Consider the following 17,652-nt stretch of genomic DNA (forward strand, 5'->3'; position numbering starts at 1 on the left):
TATTTTTTGTACTTCTTTGCCTTAATCGTTGTTCAATATGAGCTTTTTCAATAATGTATACATAGTGGACAGTTTAAGATCTGTCTCTTTCGAATCCGTTCGTATAGCGGTAGGCCGTCCTTTTTCGTCGTTGAGACTTAACATTGCTAGCACAAGCCGCTTTATTACGATACTCACCGTTAAGCGTCACTGTTCCTAACTAATATTTTAACAGGCATCTGGCCAAAACAACCGCAATAACGTTTGCTTATTGTTAATTGGTAACGAAACGTAAATAAATTTGCCGACTTTTGTGACCGACAAACGTCTGGTTTTAATGTACGACATTCAGCTACTAACGCTAATATCTACACCTTTTATTTTTCATTCATTTTTGTCGAAAAAAAAGTAATAATAATCACGATAGTAATGTTGTGGCTAGATAACCATCGGCGTAGTTCGTGTAACAAGTCGTTTTGTTCCGTCTGATTCCATTAGCGTCTCATCCAGCAAATCGACGAGACTTCACAATGTCACCGCGATTGTTACTTGGAACAAACCAGCCTTCGCATTCTGAACTGCTCAAAGCAAGCGAAGCCGAGGCAAGAAAGTTCAAGTTTATATTTTCGCCTGATGTTGTTAGCGTAATCGTCGCCGCTTGGTGTGCATACACCGCTCGATTATTGCAGGTGCGGATCTGTTTCAGAACGCATAACGGGACAAATGGCTCAGTAGACAAAGCGTCTCAGAAAATTAATACAGGTGATTGGTCATGAATTGGATTTGTATAAATTACTTCTATTTTTTGTCTACGCCAGGACGGACTCGCAGGTGTCGCGTTAAAAATAAAAATCCTTTCAACAAGTAGTACTGCGACAGGCCTTTTTGCATTTGAGTTCAAGCTTTGGAGACGACTGAAAGCAAAGAACATTAGCTGAGGTTTGCCACGGAGATAAAACTAGTAGTTCCGATGATGGCAACAGGACTCGCTGGTCTAGAACCGGCGTTAAGGAGGTCAATTTGAAGTAAATCAAACGAAAGTTTTGAGCAGCTCAACCTTTCCCAAACACGACGCAAAGGGCTTGAAGACGTATTTCGTGATAGATTACCGTTGTAAATCTGGTGATCAAAACGGTTCATTAATTAAAATTAGGGAAAACTGAGTGTATCGCGCCCATGGCTGTTTTTCAATAAGCTTTTATCTTTCTCAAAAAGCAACTTAAACTCATGTCATTTAAACATTAATTACTAAACATTTGTTTCGTTTTGTTGTGAGGCAAAACTTGCCCAAACGCTATTTCTTCCTATCTGAGATAAATTGCTATACCAAAAAATACCGGCGCTTCTCAGAGCTTCCTTTTTCGTTCTATACGATGTACGAATAATCTTAATTACACCATTGGTAAGCATAAAATGACTGTATCTATCATCGTACGCGTACTTAACAAACGAATTATAAAAATATTCCTGGAGATAAACTGGCTCTATTGTATACATTTCTAGCTTCCCTATTTAACAAAGCATAAGAGCGTTGAGCTGTACAAATTAAGAGTTAGTGGTGCATAAAGCGTGCAATGGGTACATTGTACGATAAATACATAAAACCATCCTCTCCCGCTCCCTATAGTTCGAAGCAAGTAGCCCTACCATTTATCTATGCGTTTCTATGAATGTATTTAGTGTACTCTTGCCGTAAGTTACTAGCAGTTGCTTTTACCGTGAATGCTAACCGAACAGAAAAACGTCGAAGCCCCAGTGTCTGGCTATGGGCACGCGCTGACGAATAGTGAAATGTGTGGACAAAGGCTATGTCTGGCGCAACGCCTACAACGTCGATTGGCAGTTTCATTCAATTCAGTTGTTATCGTCGTCGTCGTCGTCGTCGTCGTCGTCTCTGTTCTTCTGATCAATGCCCCGGCCGCTTGATCAATCAGTCTGTGGTAGCCGTTCCCAACTTGGTCTTACTTCTCGTCGTTGCCACGTTATAGCAATCACACTAACGATTACCATTAACTTAACTTTAGCTTTAGGACCACTTTTACTGGTTAATTTTAGTACGTGTGGCATAGCTAGCCATTCTCGTGGTAAGACATCTGCGTATGATGTGCTAATAATGATATTTCTGCAGTACACTCCCCGTAGCCCGCTACTAACTGCACCGGGGCCAGATGTAGTACGGCAGTAACCGCTCTACTTATACCCTATATAGCGAACTATAAGATAAACCTCTAATAGTACAAGTTACAAAATCTAGTATAATGTCATATAGTTGATACGGAAAACGGTATCTTCTTTTTTTTTGGCTTTCATTTTGATTTAGTCAGACTTGTTATCTTTTACACCTTCGACGTTGTTGCCTCTGATTGTACTATAGTTCACTAATTTCTCTCTACGCTGCTCTGTAATATCGTTTGATATCTGCAATATCGATAGATTGACACCAACCGAGCTGGATCAATGGCACACGGTAATGTGTTTCTCCTTCGTCATTTACTACTTTATCGTTCTTCATATATTTTAACCTATTGTTGTTAGTACATTCGATCCAGCTACCGCTGGGAACGAATTTACCTTTCGGAGCAAACACATAATAGAATAATAGGAGCATCTTCCCAGCGAGCGAACGGATCAGACATCGACGGTAGGTCTAGGGCTGTTTGATATATATCTAATAGCGTTGTGATAGAAGTTTCAAACTACTACTATAGCTCTCCTGCGGGTTTAATTTGTGTGCTCCATTTACCTGAGAGGAATTCTAAGGCAGGTGCCAAATGGTTATCAGGATTGCCTACTCGGAAAATAGAGATCTTGCTCTCGTGCGACTACTTTCTCTCTATAGTTAATCACAACGAATAGGGTCGACGAATCATGACAGAATTTTCTCATGCTAGTATCAAGATGTTGTGTTACACGTAACTGTAGAAGCTCTCTATTATTCTTCGCCCGAAGAACGCTTACTGTCATCCTCGGGCGAGACTTATCCAAAAGCAAGTACCCTACACCCCATAACCCTAGCCAATTACATCTGGCTAGTTTATGAGAAATTTCAAGAAATACCATATTCACATTCATCAATAACACGGCATTTGTTCAGTTACCTGAAAAGGAATATTTAGATAACTCACATTAACAAAGCACACCATTTTTCTGTCGGTCCGCATGATAGATCTCATAAACGAAGACAGGTGAACATAACTTTCATCGGTTTTATTAAAGTATTCACATCTCTTTGCGTATGTAAATCATCGTCCTTGCGACCGTCACTTTCTTGACACTTCATTATTTTTAGCGTTGAGTTTCAAAGCCGTTCTCCTATTTTGACCATTTTCTATGTGTTTGTTCCCAATTGTTTTAGCACTTCCTCATATCCCACTTGTTGTGTTCAGCCCGCGACAAAAACGTTCGAACAAAATATATAATAACAACCTCTTTACTGTACCAGCTGCTTCGTCCCAGTTCCTGACGATCTCCGTAGAAAGACTCGACGGGGGCAATTGTTAATCACCTTCTGAGTCCCTACTGAAATGTAGAATGCACTGTGTCCCGTATTACACTCTACCTCACTTTCCCACCATCGTCATCATCGTGGCTGCGTCGCTGTTCAAAAATACGCCTTTATCAATGCAGTAAACTCGGCTATTTAGTGCCTCGGGGTCAACTTCCGCGTCTGAAGAACGCAATGGCTCAAACCCCCTAAATGTCATGCCATGTTTTCTTTTTGATTCGCTATGATTTACTTAGCATTCACGCGACGACAATCCGATCATTCCTTTCCAACTTGCCCGTATTTCTTTTACATTTTACTTATTTCAGCTGAAGTCTTCTTCATGTCCTTCGTTTTGCTGTGTGAAATCCAAGTCGTTAGCCCCAATCTTTCCACTGATTCGCTGTACTCAATCGTTCTCAACCGATAATTAATCATTTCCTCTCGGTCCCGCTCTTGCGTATCCATTATCGTTAAGTTGTTACCATTCATTTTCCTCTTACTTCTATTATTACCATCAACCTTGTCAGCAGCTATCAGCTATAAATATTAACAACACTAAAGTATGCGACAAAATGTTAGACCGCCATTTTTCATTTCTCTTTTACCATTCGCTTGCTTCGTTCATCATTTTTATTCTCATTTACTCACTCGACATTGTGCCTTATCCTCTTGTCCGTTAGGTTATCCTCTTATGGTCATTATCATATTTTTATTATTACGTGAAACGCCTCAACCGCTCGTACACCGGCAAAATTATTATTGCCAACCTTGCCCACACTGTTCGACACTATCCAACAATACTTGGTACAGACCTTCTCCTGTAAGTGAACACCTCAAGGCCCTAACTCCGCCACCACTCTACTTTCATAGCTAACTTACCCCTCCTTCTATATATATACGTATATATGTATATATATATATATATATACTATATATGTATATATATATATATATATATATATATATATATATATGTATATATGTATATATATATATACGTATATATATATATATATTCGTATATACTTTAACCGAGTGCATCTATCCATCCGTGTCATTTACGATCTCCTATTTTTGAATACATTCCATTATGTATATAATCGTTACTATGACCATTTTTATTATAATTAGAGCCCACTCAGTAAAACTTCTCGATGCTTGGCACCCTTTTTATTTCCATATACTTCCCATTAGCTCTGGCTCAATCAATACAATCGGGAGTGATTCCCAGGAATCGTCATCTTCCGGTTATATCCAACCCATTCTGCATTATTTTATTGGTTGGCTTTCATTTTTTAATTAATCTTATTTTATCTCTTTATGATCCTCTCGTATCTATTATAGTCGTTATTATTATCCTTTCGTTGTCATCACCGATCAGTGTCATCAATATTAAATAATAACGTTAACACCAAGCCTGCACGCAGGAGATATATATCATCTATATGCACTACTTTACAAAAAGCTTTACACTGTGTTCTCTTTATATTTTGCATCATCCTTCCAATCCCTCGCTATCCTGCCACTTCGGTCCTTCGTGAAATCATCACCTTTGTTTGCATCGTTCATTTGCTTAATATTTTGTTTTGTTTTTGTCTTCTTTGCATGTTTATTTATCGCCTACCATAATAAGTTCATTATCATCTAGGCTTCGTCTTTACACTATGTGCTGCTTTACAAGAGTTTCGACCGTAAATCGTGGTTGTTCCTTTGCTATTTAGGAAGATAGGTAGGTTTATAATAGAAGACATAAGGAGTCTGTCACGGCAATTTTTTCCACCTCGCTTAAACTATCTGAATAATAATAATAATAAAATTCAGCATTATCATCATAATAGTAATACAGTAATAATAATAATCATAATATAATAATGCTTCTATTAATTCTTATTGAACTACCGCGTGATTTCCTGGCGCGGGTGGTCTCCCCCAGCTCCGGCGGGTGTTTCAGCTTGCCGTTCTTCGATGGGCCGGGTACGATCCTTTGGCCAAGTTTCGTCCTTTTTGCCCGTTGTGTTCGTCGTGGTCACGATACCATCTCTCCAGGGGTCGGCCTCTTTTTTATCAGATAATGTCGATGCAATTGTTGCTCCTGTTATTGTAGTTGTTGCTGTACAACCAGCACCTGCCGTACTCGCGACGTTTGCGGCAGTATCACCCGCCGCTGCTGGATGCGGCTGTTCTTCCCCGTCGGAGAGCTGCGCCAATAGCTGCCCAGCCCGGCTGACCATCTCGACGGCCGAGGCACTCCGTTCCAAAAAGTAGCCATTAGACGTCTCGTTGGACACCTGCGACCAGGGGGGCTGCTGCTGGCCACTGCCGGGGTAATGTTTACGATCCAGCTCGGTGCGGGTCCATTCGACGGCAGCTTGCAATCGCTGACGAGTCTCCGGGTCTTCGAACGCCTCCGGAACACGTGTTAACAACTCAACCAGGAACTTGACGCATTGGTAAGCACGTTTCTGGTAGTGGCTTTTAGCACGCTCAATGATATCGAACAGGGCTTCACGGTCCGGCCGCATGCCCTTGAGTATCATATTGATACGAATCATTTGCCAGGAGTCCTGTATTGTGAGGATATGCAGTAAAATATCGAGGTATGGCCGAACTTCGTACGTGCACACATAGGCAATACACCAGAGTAATTCAGTAAGCACATTCCGCGACATCTCTTGATTTTCCCAGCAGAGGTATTTCACTAGGTCAACGACCTCGTCCATGCCGTTAGCGTCTTCCAGAAGCTTCTTGATAAAGCTGTTTGGCTGGAATAGGTACTCGGCAATACGCTCATCCATGGGTGCCAAGACACTGCGGGCATACGGATTAGCTAGAAGTAAATTCAAGCTTCGGCTCTCGTCGGCGGCCGCCTGATATCCTGTAACGTCAAGGCAGTGTAGTAATGTGGCGATGGTCTGGTAGAGCTTTCCTAGTTCGGCATACTGGTATTTTATGGCCCCATCATCGAGAGCTAATCGTATAAATGCCAGTGGAACTTCACTCTTAATGAGGTGCATTTTTTCCCGGCTGCCCATGCCAGCATAGAGCGAGTAGAAGAGAAAATAGTGATTTACATGTCTGCCGTAATCGCACACATCCTTAGCGAGCAACTGCATGACGTCGCTCAGAATGCGTACAGCTAGTGGGTTGAAATCTGATGATTGGTTCGGTGTATCTTTCAATAGACAGTGGACTAGGTTAGCCAATAGGTGAGCGAAGCAATGACGAACCTCCTCCACCGGACATTCGAGTAGGTATGTGCAAATGATCCCGTGACCAGGCAAGCTTACATTTGTCAGCCGCTGGCCAAACCAAGTACGGGCTTCAAGCGAATTGTTGAAGTATTCGATCAGGGTAGCCAACCATTCGGACATGTTACCACGAAGGACTTTTTTCGTGTGGAAATACGTACTAAAAAGGAATTTATCAGCCAGTTGCATACTCAACAGTGGCACATCTGGCACCTCCACAACCTGTGCTTCCTGGTGATTTTCGTCGCCACTGTCGTCGGTCGCAGCAACCGTCATTGTCAAATGTTTGGCATTGACACTTACCAAGTTCTTGACAAATCGGAAGAATTCTGCGGTGAACTGGACGTGCACATGTGTGTACTGAAGGTTCTGTTGCCACACGCTCATCTCTATGGCTGGCGGTAACATTGCTGCAGCCATCTCGTCAGGCCGTTCTATCCGCAGCTGTCGCTCTATTCGATCCGCTAAGTCGACACGTTCGTAGAACAAAATGTAAGCGTTCCACCATCTTTTCTGTCGACGGCATGACATCCGCTTCGAGATGTGGTCAAACATCTCACTGACGTAGTCACCTCCAAAGCATTGATTCTTCATTTCTTCATGACTTTCCATCTTGCTTTCACAAACCTCGCCGTCATCAAACTTGTACCACTGACCATCTGTTTTGATGTACGAATAGTAATGGCCGCCACTGGCTTGGCCGCTGTGAACGACGATACCGCTGAGCTCGTAGATAGTTCCGGCATTAGCTGCTTGCTCCGATCGGTCCGTTCGATCTGGCTCCACGGGCTCGCCTTCGCGCCTGGCTAGGCCCTGTACTGTGTACGGCTCCATGTCGAGGTCGCGAGGGAACTCGAAATAATCATTGAATTTGATAGCGCACTCACGATCCCAATCATAATCGAATCGCTTTAGCTGGATAGCCAGGATGGGTGGTAAAGATTTTATGCAGAGCCGTTTAACAGTGTCTACCTTCTTACTGCACTGCTCGCAATGGTAGGCATTTGGTCCTTCCAGGAGGTCGCCTTTGACGTACTGCTCGAGCGAGTCCAACAAGTTCGAATGATTGCGGATATCGATGTTCAACGTCGTGAAACTTTCTTCGCGGCTGTATCGATGTGGACAGCCTTTGCAGATTTTCTGATCGGCAAATGTTCCACCCAATACCTTGCTGAGAATCGTTGGCCAATTGAGTGATTTAAGTGCTTCATCAATAGAGTCAACGAGACAGTTGAAGAATTCCAACGCATCGTGTTGCTCGCGTACGTTCACCGGTTCTCCCCACAGTCTAAAGTGATTCCAAAACCCTTGCGGCACGTAGAATTGCTGTCGACTTTTCTCTAGAAAACCGAATATGATCATCACTTGTTTTAGGACACCAAGATTATAGTCCGACTCATTGCCTCCGTTGGTCAGATCAGATTCGGTGACAACGTCTTTCAATGAGAGAAGACCCTGTCGAATAGGCTTAATCATATAGAGTTGTTGTAGCACCGAATTCATGTAGCAGGTTGCGCCGGCATTTTTTAAGCCTACAAAGCCCTTTGGAGGCCGGGGTCCAACGGCGGGAAAATACTCCCATTCCGTTATTCGGGCGTTCTTATCCGAATAAAACATGTAACTGAGAATTCGGTTCGTTTCTGCTAGGTTCGTCAAGCAACGACAACACAGTTCGACAACTAGGTCGAGAGCGGCGTTTGTGATCGAGGCATTGACGCAAACCGATTTTGCAGTTACACCTTCGGATGCCAGTAGCTGTCCATGGTTTCCATTGGGTTTCAACTTTCCAATCTCCATATGATCGGCGGCGTTTTGATCATGATGACCGCTCATCAGTTCGGGGTTTTTCAGTGCCACGAATGCTTTGGAGGCAGGAAACACAAAATCTTCGAGGAGCTCCCGGACAAAGTCATTGTGGCGTGCTTTTTCATCGCTCGATAAAAAGCGACATACGCTAATTGCGACGATTAAGTGGCCTTCGGTTAGCTGCGGGGGCTGTGCATCATCCTTTGCCGCCCGCAGCCAGGAAAGTTCTTTTTCGAAGAGGTCCTTAGCTTCAGAGAAAGATTTCAGCGTTCCAAGCAGTCGTCCGATGAGGGAGAAGTACTCAGAACTTTTCTCGTGATGCGTGACTACATCGCCATTTACCTGAGCATAGAGTGATGTGATAAAATTAAGCGGGCCAAATTGTTTCCCTAGGTTGTAAAAAGTGTCCTCAGCAGCTTGACGAACGGACGCGTTCGGGCACTTGAGCAGGAGGTAAAATATGTACTCGGTATTTTGTAGCACTCCGGACGTGATCTTAGCATCGCTAAGTAATCGCAGACTTGCAGTAAGCGTATAAAGTGACTCCTGACAGATATGCACGTTATCAGGTGAAATCTCGTCCAGGTTGGCTAAGCTCCAAGACGATTTGACCAGCGTACTCAAAATTGATTCCACGGCACTAGGGCATAGGGGTTTAATAGTAAATTGCTGACCTTGGAGTGCGGCTACCACTTTGCCAGCTACCGTCGACACTACGGAATCCTCGTGAGGTTCAGCAGCCGCCACCGCCGACGAACTGTTTCGTATCAGGATTGCTAAAAGAAATCTGTACAGTTTCAGCAACACCAACTGTACACTGTGCGGTAACTCAACGGGCTGAGCTCCCGCTGGTCTTTTCAGCAGCATATCGGCTAGCGCATGCAGAACACCGGATCGAATACAATTGCATTGAAGTGTTAACGCCTCCTCTGATAATGGATCGGTAGCCGGCAGCAGCATAGCATAGAGAACTTCCAGATTATACTGCAGTTCAGAAATCGAGCTGGATGCTTTGAAGTACGCTGCAAGTTTTCCGGGCTCCCCAGCCGCATATTGTTTTAATTGTGCCATGACGTCGCTGCTCGATGGTATCTGTTGCAGCAGCGCCCACGTCACATCGTGCAACTCAGGGATATCACAGAGGGTCAAACAAAACCGGACACGGTTCTCTTTGCGTGCAATCAACACGCCTGGTAGCTGGTTCTCGAGCAGCATCTGGGAGGCGTGCGACAGTTGAGGCGGCGAAGGAGACTCACTTTCGCTCGAGGATGACGACGCGGGCGATGACTGGTGAGCTCCAGCTTCACCAGCGCCAGTCGATGTCGTCAAACCGAGGGATTGGGTAGTCACCGCTGCCTTCGCGCGTAACGTCATTCTTGCGGTAGGGAAAATAGCGCCCATCGAGTTGTGCATTTTCTCACTCAGTGACTCCTCACCGTGGAACAGCTCTAGTTTGCCCATCTCCAGCCGATGCTCTACTTTACGTTTGAGGCTGAAGAGCGTTTCGTTTGTGTGCGTTGAGACGACAATTTCATCACTAGACCCGCTACTGTTGCTAGCGCTGCTCGTATTGCTGCTGTTTGCTCCTGTCGAGTTGTTACTCGTTCCGCTACTGCTCCATATCTGAATCGTAGCGCGCATTTCTCTACCGCGTAGCGCCCGATGAAGCGGTAGGTAGAGTCTTTCAGGGTAGTCGCCATCACATTGTTGTACATACTGCGTCAGCAGACGAAGTAGACGACGCATCTTGCGCAGTTCGATAGCCCGTTCGGACGGTTGTAGGCGCTTCCATGCACCATAAGCCAAGCGGATTCTGTCAAAACAAGTCGTGACAAACTCCTCATGCAACGCTGTCCGTGCCTCGTGCAATTTCGGTCCGAGGTTTGTCGTTGTGTCTCGTAAAATACCGGCCGCTCGGGCACTTACTTTATCGGGGGCCAATAACACGACCTTCCATAGGTAATCCTGGCCGACGAGTTCAACGTTGTCGACGTAGACAACATTTGTGCCGTTGGGAGAAGCGCTCATGCCACTTTTCATTGTAACAAGATTTCCTTCTTTAACGTTAACCATTTTGAAAAACCGATGAAAGCAATGAATACCGCTTTCAGTCAGTTGACTGGGATCGAATTTTAGCACGTTCTCCTCAAAAAACTGTTTGTTAATATCCGGATCAAGGTCAGGTTCGTCACCCATGAGCTTTGCGAACCAGTTAAAGCAAGCTTCCCTGTCCGATGGATAGGCGCCATTCTCGGCGAGGCACTTCCAAATTTGTGTCGCTTGCGGTGCGCATAACCACAGCTGGCCATCCTTCAAAAGAAACCGAAGAAAGCGTAAACGTTCGTAAACGTTGACATTGTGCGGGTACCTGTGGCCCTCTCGAGCCACGCTCGGATCAGGGTGCGTGGTAACAAACTTCTTTGATTCCTCTACATAGTTCACGAGGTTTGTTGTAACGAGGACAACCAAGGTGTGCTTATTTTGCAACGCAGAGATAATGTCGCTACGGGCTGGACCCTGACTGGCTCCGCGAGGCACTAGCCCGTGAGATGTCTGCTGTTGCGTCTCTTGATAGAGAACGCAGATCTCACGGATGTGCTTGAGGGCGGGAATCACCCAAATGTCGTTGTTCCGTAATTCTTGTACGCACTCCTCGAGCCAGTGCTGCTTTTGCGCCGAACGGTCCTGACAACAGCTGTAGTCGAGAATTTTCAGGTGGGCTGACAGCGCCAGATCGACAATCTCATTAGGGACCTGCTGATTGTGGGCTAGACCCCAGAGCAGCTGCAGTACCTTGTGTGCCATCATTCCATCCTTGTCGTCTTCGGCCAGCCGCCGAATCAGCTCAATAAGTTTTTCCCGCTCTTTCTTCGTCTGAGCTGTCGCCCAACTCTTTTTGAAGCACGACTCGAACACATGCTCAAGCTGCTCAGGCGAAAAGTCCCAGGCTAACTTGGCGAGGAGGTCATGGATGTTCTTGACGATGGCCTCGTGGCGTGTCGCGCCGCTCTGAGAGTCCCATATAGCGTCGAGGTCGCTTAGAGTGAGTGCTTTTTCCTTTATCATAAAGCGAAGTATCTTTTCGAGCTTTTCGACATACTGAGGCTGGTGCAGCGAATCACGAAGTACAATCGATAGCACATTGTTATCCCGGATCCAGCCTACCATCTTGTTACTCGTAAGATACTCAGCATCCGACGCATCTACGCATCGCTGGCCATGCCCACTTTGTCGATAAAGCATAACGTTCGTTATAGCTTTATTCACCTCGTTAAGTGCGTTCATCTTCCCGTTGAACGACGATATTTGCAGGAGCTTAAGTAGCATTTGTAGACGAAACTCCTCAAGCCGTTCGACCATGGCCGTTTGGCCAGCACACGACGCTATATAACGGAGCCATCTGACAAGCATACTAAGTGAGTCATTTTTTGTATCCTTTTTGAGCTGTTCGTCCGAAAATTTGTGCAAGTACACAGGCACTTTCTCAACGATCGGCATTAGATATGTGCTAATGGTTTGTTTCGTCAAAAACTGGCAGCATTGTCCAAAAGGCTTGACCAGCAAGACGATGATACTTAACGGCAATGGCTTATCTACGCTCGTCTCTTCGAAACGGCGTAATAACACCTCAAAGCCACCAAGGGCCCCGAAACGATTAATTAGGTTAACCAGCCAACCTTTTGGTGATCGCGCGTCACCGCTTTTTGCAAATGGCGTGCTTTCTTGTGTGTCCATTCCGCGTGATGCGTTGTAATGATGAAATTTGTTGTCCGGATTGAACAAAAGAGCTAACAGGTCAAGAAGTTCGGGACAATTCGAATCCAACTTTGCCACGCATAGCTCGATGAGCAACACGCAGTTGTGATAAATACATTTATGAATCTCGAATTTCCACCCGGATACTGCCTCGTCAGTGAGGATCTTCACGAAAGACGTTGTCAAGCCGTCCCGAATAAACCGCATACAGAGCTCGTTCTGTTCATCGATGCCTCTCCTTGCCAAGCGCAACGTTGCTAACAGCAACACCTCTAGTTCGCCACTTGGCAACACTGGTACCACCCACCGAGATCTACAAGAGCAGATGAAACCATGATTAATCACAAAAACATAATAATGTACAGAATATAACTACCGAGGTATACGATTAATCATTATATTGCAGGGAGGTAGTGATAAAAACACAAACAATTTGCATCCACGATCTAGTTATTGTAGGTGCGCGGACATGTCTTACCCACGACGACAGTGAACCAAATAAAGTGCGTACAAGTTTTATATCTGTTTATAGGACATCATACACAAAATGCGATATACCATATTGATAACACAATTGTGATCGTTAGAACGAAACGAGCATGCCAAGTCGACTAATGTATAACCATAACTGCCACAAAGATAAACTTTGCCAGCTATTGCCGTTGTTTTTAACAAAAGTGTTACCATGTTATAAATATATTTACATTGCTCCATAATATAGTATCTTTATCCTTACCGATTAATCATCTCTTCGAGTTTTTGGAGGTCATCTTCTGGGAATGAATCTGGGTCAACCAGCGCTGCCTCTTCCGAGTGCTCTTTGTCATTGTCCGCACCGTCCTTGCCATCCTGTTTACCGTCGCCATCCGACTTCGAATCCTCTGCGGACTGTTTATCCTGCACCTCGCCGGTGTGCGACTGCTGTTGCGGCGCATCATGGCTTTGCTGGGGTTGACTTTGCTGCTGGAACTTCTGCTCCTCATCGTTCGTTTGCTCAGTTGAACACGGCCTTTGCTCTGGAACAGCCGGATCATCTTCGTTGATTGCGTTTGGACAAATTTCCGTAGGCGCTAAGATATTGAAATAGTAAACAAGACTTGATAATGTTAAAACTGTTTACAACTGATCGAGCCACCTGCTACCTAAAAGGACGCATGCCGCTTTGCATTTATTCGTTGAGAACGAGCTGCAGGCGGTCATCTCTAGTTCAAACGTAGTTAGGATGTGTTCAACACGATTACTCTATAAATTGTGTCTTGGTTTTCTGACTCAGTAGCGAAAGTAGTAGTAGTAGAAATTTTAAACTAAAGAAAAGCGTAGTGAGAGATGACTTATTTTAGACTGCAATGGCAGCGATAAGGCAGCATTTTGAATTTCGAATAAAAGAAAGACCCAGGGATTTATCCACCGTTAAAGGCGGTCGTTACTGAGATTATTACCAATGGTAAGTAGCTGCGTGCTAATTGACATGCGAGCATCTAATTATACGCCACTTCATCATCCACTTCATCGTACCAAACCAAAAGCAATGAAGGATCCAGTTTCCGCTAAGAGTGAGTATATTCTAATGTCTAAAGACACGTTAGTCGAGACAACGCCTGACTGCGCCTAGACACCGATAAAAGATAACAAGACCCGGTGTTCCATTGTTTGCTTAGTTCATTTTTGTTTATGCCTTTATGATAGTACCATTAGTGCCAATATACAACGAAGCGTGCATCCGGGCAGCATTTCGTTCGAAATTGCTAGTCCATTGCAAATGAAAGGGGCCAATTACTTTATCATTGCGAATAACTGACCGATTCTCTCATCACTGCGAATAATTGATAACGAAGATTCAACAAATTTGAGGTTTGTCTTCGTCAATCATTCTTCAGTGACCTAATTTGCTCGACGTGCTGGTTGAGAGTGCATTATATGTGATTACGCACAGATAAACGGGTAACAAGAAAGTACTTGTGAATTGGAGAACAACACAATCAATGTTCACGAAGGAGCACGTTTATAGCAGGTATGCAGTCATACGCAAATCGAACTGTTTAAACCTATATACGGCAGTCCCATAGAAGTTGCTGTGGTAACATCCAGCTAATAATGCGTAGGACGTCATATACTTCGAAGGATGCGTACAAATATTGAGATCCGCCTGCATATATAGAACAACATAATAAAGGTCTATTATGATTAACATCTATCTGCAGGTTCACTAAGACTCGATTAAAAGTCAACAGCAGGCTGCGGTTATGCGATAGGAAGAGTCGTTCTACACCACCATTAAATCACCGTTAATAGATTTACTCTACCGAGTAACGAGCTACTAGATTTCTCGAACAGATTTCTCGCGTCGGAAAGTTCCGTAAAATTGGCCCGGTAGGAACAGGGTAAAACAAGGAGATTGGTTTACCTAAAAGTCCGCGTAGGCAGCAACGGCGATTCATAACAAAATTTTGCCCGGTTACGTTAGCTGCAAAAAGCGAATAGTCTTCTACTGTAAGAAGTCCACCTACAAACTAGTTCTTGTAAACAGTATAAAGACTGTCGCGCACTCACTCGTTTGGACAATTTGATTAACTTAACGAAAGTCTTTCTCTGATTTAAAAAGATAGTAGGGGCCACGCCGTGATTTTTCCAAACACGTTTTCATATTCTGCACCGATATACTGTTTCAAATTCACGCAGGTACCGTCGAAGTACGCTGCCAAGCTGCACTCGAGTCTCATACTTTACTAGTTGTTTTAATATCATCATTGAACTAACACTAAATAGCAAATGATTCAAGCTGGTCATTTTCTGAGTGTGACTTCCTTACGGTCGGATTCAAAAACATCGTCCATAGTTGTATCTCCAGCAGTTGCCATAGCCTTCTAAACTGTACGCAGGTTTATATCACACGCGGACCAACGCGACAGGCTGTGAAAGCGAATAGAGTCCACATTTGGAATTCGAATCCCTCACATCGATCACTCATGTCACAATGCAGATGGTGCACGTTTGGCTGTGTGAACCGGCATTACCACAAAGTATGACTTAGTCTTTCACGTAGCACATAGAAAATCTAGTATGAAGCTATAATTATACGGAGGACGAATTGTCACTCAGATAAGGCAGAATTCTACAAGCGAGTTAAACATAGTTGCCGCTCAGAGAATACAAGCAAATCATGTCCAAAACCCCAACATTACAACAATACGATAAACCATCGATTGCTTCCACGACAGGAACAGCAGCAGCAGCAGCAGCGGCGACGGCGGCCGCAGCAGCAGAAGTAGCAGCTGATGCCACCTTATCAGTGTGCTTACACGTATGTCTAATGTAGTAAGTGTGCAGGCAAGATGTGCAACGTGCGCTCAGAACGAAGCCGCAAGTCCACTTACGAACAAAGCATAAAACTAACGTCCGTCGACGATGGTTGAAAACAAAGCCGCAAATAGGGCCACAAGCGTTATGGATCAGCTGAACAAAACAAACATTGACCTTAGTGTTGTTATACATGGTTCTTAGCGCCAGCTGAGGAAGACTGAATAGCGTCTCCTAGCTTGAGTAAACACCATCGAATGTGCGCGACGCTCGAACTTGATTCTCAAATATGGAGTATCATGATTATTGATTTTGGCCGTAGTTTTCAATAGCCACCTCATTTGCTATTGAAAACTCCGAAAAACGCCCGAAGGTATCATTTAACGAAAAACTGCCATTCATGGAGTAAGGAAGAGGAAACTTATCTTTGTTCGAATTTCTCCTCGTACCAACACGATTCATTAGCGTGGATTTTATTTATTGCATATTCAAGCATCCAGATGGATGTTGTGTATCCTATCAAAATCATGGTAAGAATTCATTGCCCATACCATGCCCTGCCTACTAAACGAGAAAGCAATGACTGCTTCTTGAAACAGACGAAGTTTTGGTAAATTTTGAGCCTTTCTGATCAATGAAACCTATGTGTTTTACAAGAAAAAAAGTAACCCGTCAATTGAGCTCAGTACATTCAAGCAAAGGAAAATTAAAATCAATTTGAAAATATAAAATTATTCTCTTGATGGCAGCAAATTATTTTGTAAGATTGTGGTGTGTCAACGCTGACTGACCTCTTTGCATAGTTGAAAACATAGTTTCTCTTCTGAGCTAGATATGAAGCAGTACGCCATGAGCCAGCTTTGTGGCAGACATTTGCGATTTGACAAGCTAAATATAGTTCGTTTACTCAACTTTTAAAATAGCAGCGCACTTCTAGACCATTATCGTCTCGACACCCCGGATAATCATTAATTACTCTCTAATCGAGTTCAAGCTAAAGCCGACCCAACGGACCCGTGCAGATTTGTAAGGTACAGAGGTCACGCCAAACTTTCGTGTAAATAAAGTTATATATCGTCTGTCAGCACCATGATTTTCGACTGGAATTGTTGTCATTGAATCATGAGGAAAGTTCAATGGAAGGCCGCTGGTAAGAATTTACGAAGGGAAATACCTTTGCCAAGCTCGTGAGCTTGATCTTAACAAGTAGAATTACATTGTTCAGCAATGCGGTTCGCTATAACAACGGAAGATGCAATCCGCTAGATTTAGCCCAATGAGTCTTGCTTGACTCTCAGGACAGTAGGAGCAAATAGCTAAGTGCATTACTTTACGAAACAGATATTCTTATAAATAAAAATTGCTAGACAAGTATACGATTCGATGTATTAAGTATGTGTATTGTGTGTTGCAATAGCCTTGCCGTTCAGTGAGGCAAGCTTACCTGGCTCGTCGCTGGATCCTATTACGACCGTCATTGCGGTACGTGGCGGCCGGTTACCCCAAAGAGGAGTAACTCTTCTCTAGCACACTGGAGAAACTTTTCTGTTACTGGATTCAGTCTTCATTACTGTAATAATAAGAACAAACACGAACCAAAATTCGTTCACATTTAGAATATAACTACTAGGCAATAGCTAAACTTGGTAGCGCCATATACGGTCAAGCCACACATGACTTTATATAACAATAATCATTATCATAAACATATGAAAACGTCTTTAGCTACAACCCAAATAAAATAACGATACAGACACACACACACACACACACAGACGAACACACACACACACACACGAACACACACACACACACACGAACACACACACACACGAACACACACACACACACAGACACACACACACACACACACAACACACACACACACACACACGAACACTCCAACAGGTGAAACTGAACGAAATGGAAGTACTTTGACGTGTGAACAGACGCATTTGGAAACGGGACAGTTTAACTGAATTGAACATGTTCGAACTGAAGAGGAACTAGATGCGTGCAAACGGTGGGTGGCTTTCGGTGCAGACGATCAGTACTACGTAAACGGGCTTAAGTAAAAAT

The 17,652-nt window shown here is 44.0% G+C and overlaps 1 protein-coding gene across 4 annotated transcripts in view; it reads right to left on the reverse strand.

Annotated features, from left to right (window-relative positions):
* Positions 1-3,171: 3,171 nt before the first annotated feature.
* Positions 3,172-17,652, reverse strand: part of faf (ubiquitin carboxyl-terminal hydrolase-like faf) — a 17,303-nt gene continuing 2,822 nt past the window's right edge. The window contains exons 2-4 of one of the 4 annotated variants that reach the window (XM_022845525.2): positions 17,018-17,143; positions 13,013-13,292; positions 3,172-12,589 (exon numbers count right to left, since the gene is read on the reverse strand). In XM_022845525.2, coding sequence (XP_022701260.1) covers positions 5,362-12,589; positions 13,013-13,292; positions 17,018-17,051 — 7,542 coding nt within the window. In that variant the 5' untranslated portion in view covers positions 17,052-17,143 and the 3' untranslated portion in view covers positions 3,172-5,361. Of the gene's footprint in view, positions 12,590-13,012; positions 13,347-15,085; positions 15,497-17,017; positions 17,326-17,652 lie in introns of those variants that run through there. The other 3 variants (XM_022845500.2, XM_022845510.2, XM_022845490.2) reach the window with 3 other exon arrangements.

The sequence above is a fragment of the Varroa jacobsoni genome, unplaced genomic scaffold (assembly GCF_002532875.2).
Source record: "Varroa jacobsoni isolate VJ856 unplaced genomic scaffold, vjacob_1.0 scaffold_123, whole genome shotgun sequence".
Lineage (NCBI taxonomy): Eukaryota > Metazoa > Arthropoda > Arachnida > Mesostigmata > Varroidae > Varroa > Varroa jacobsoni.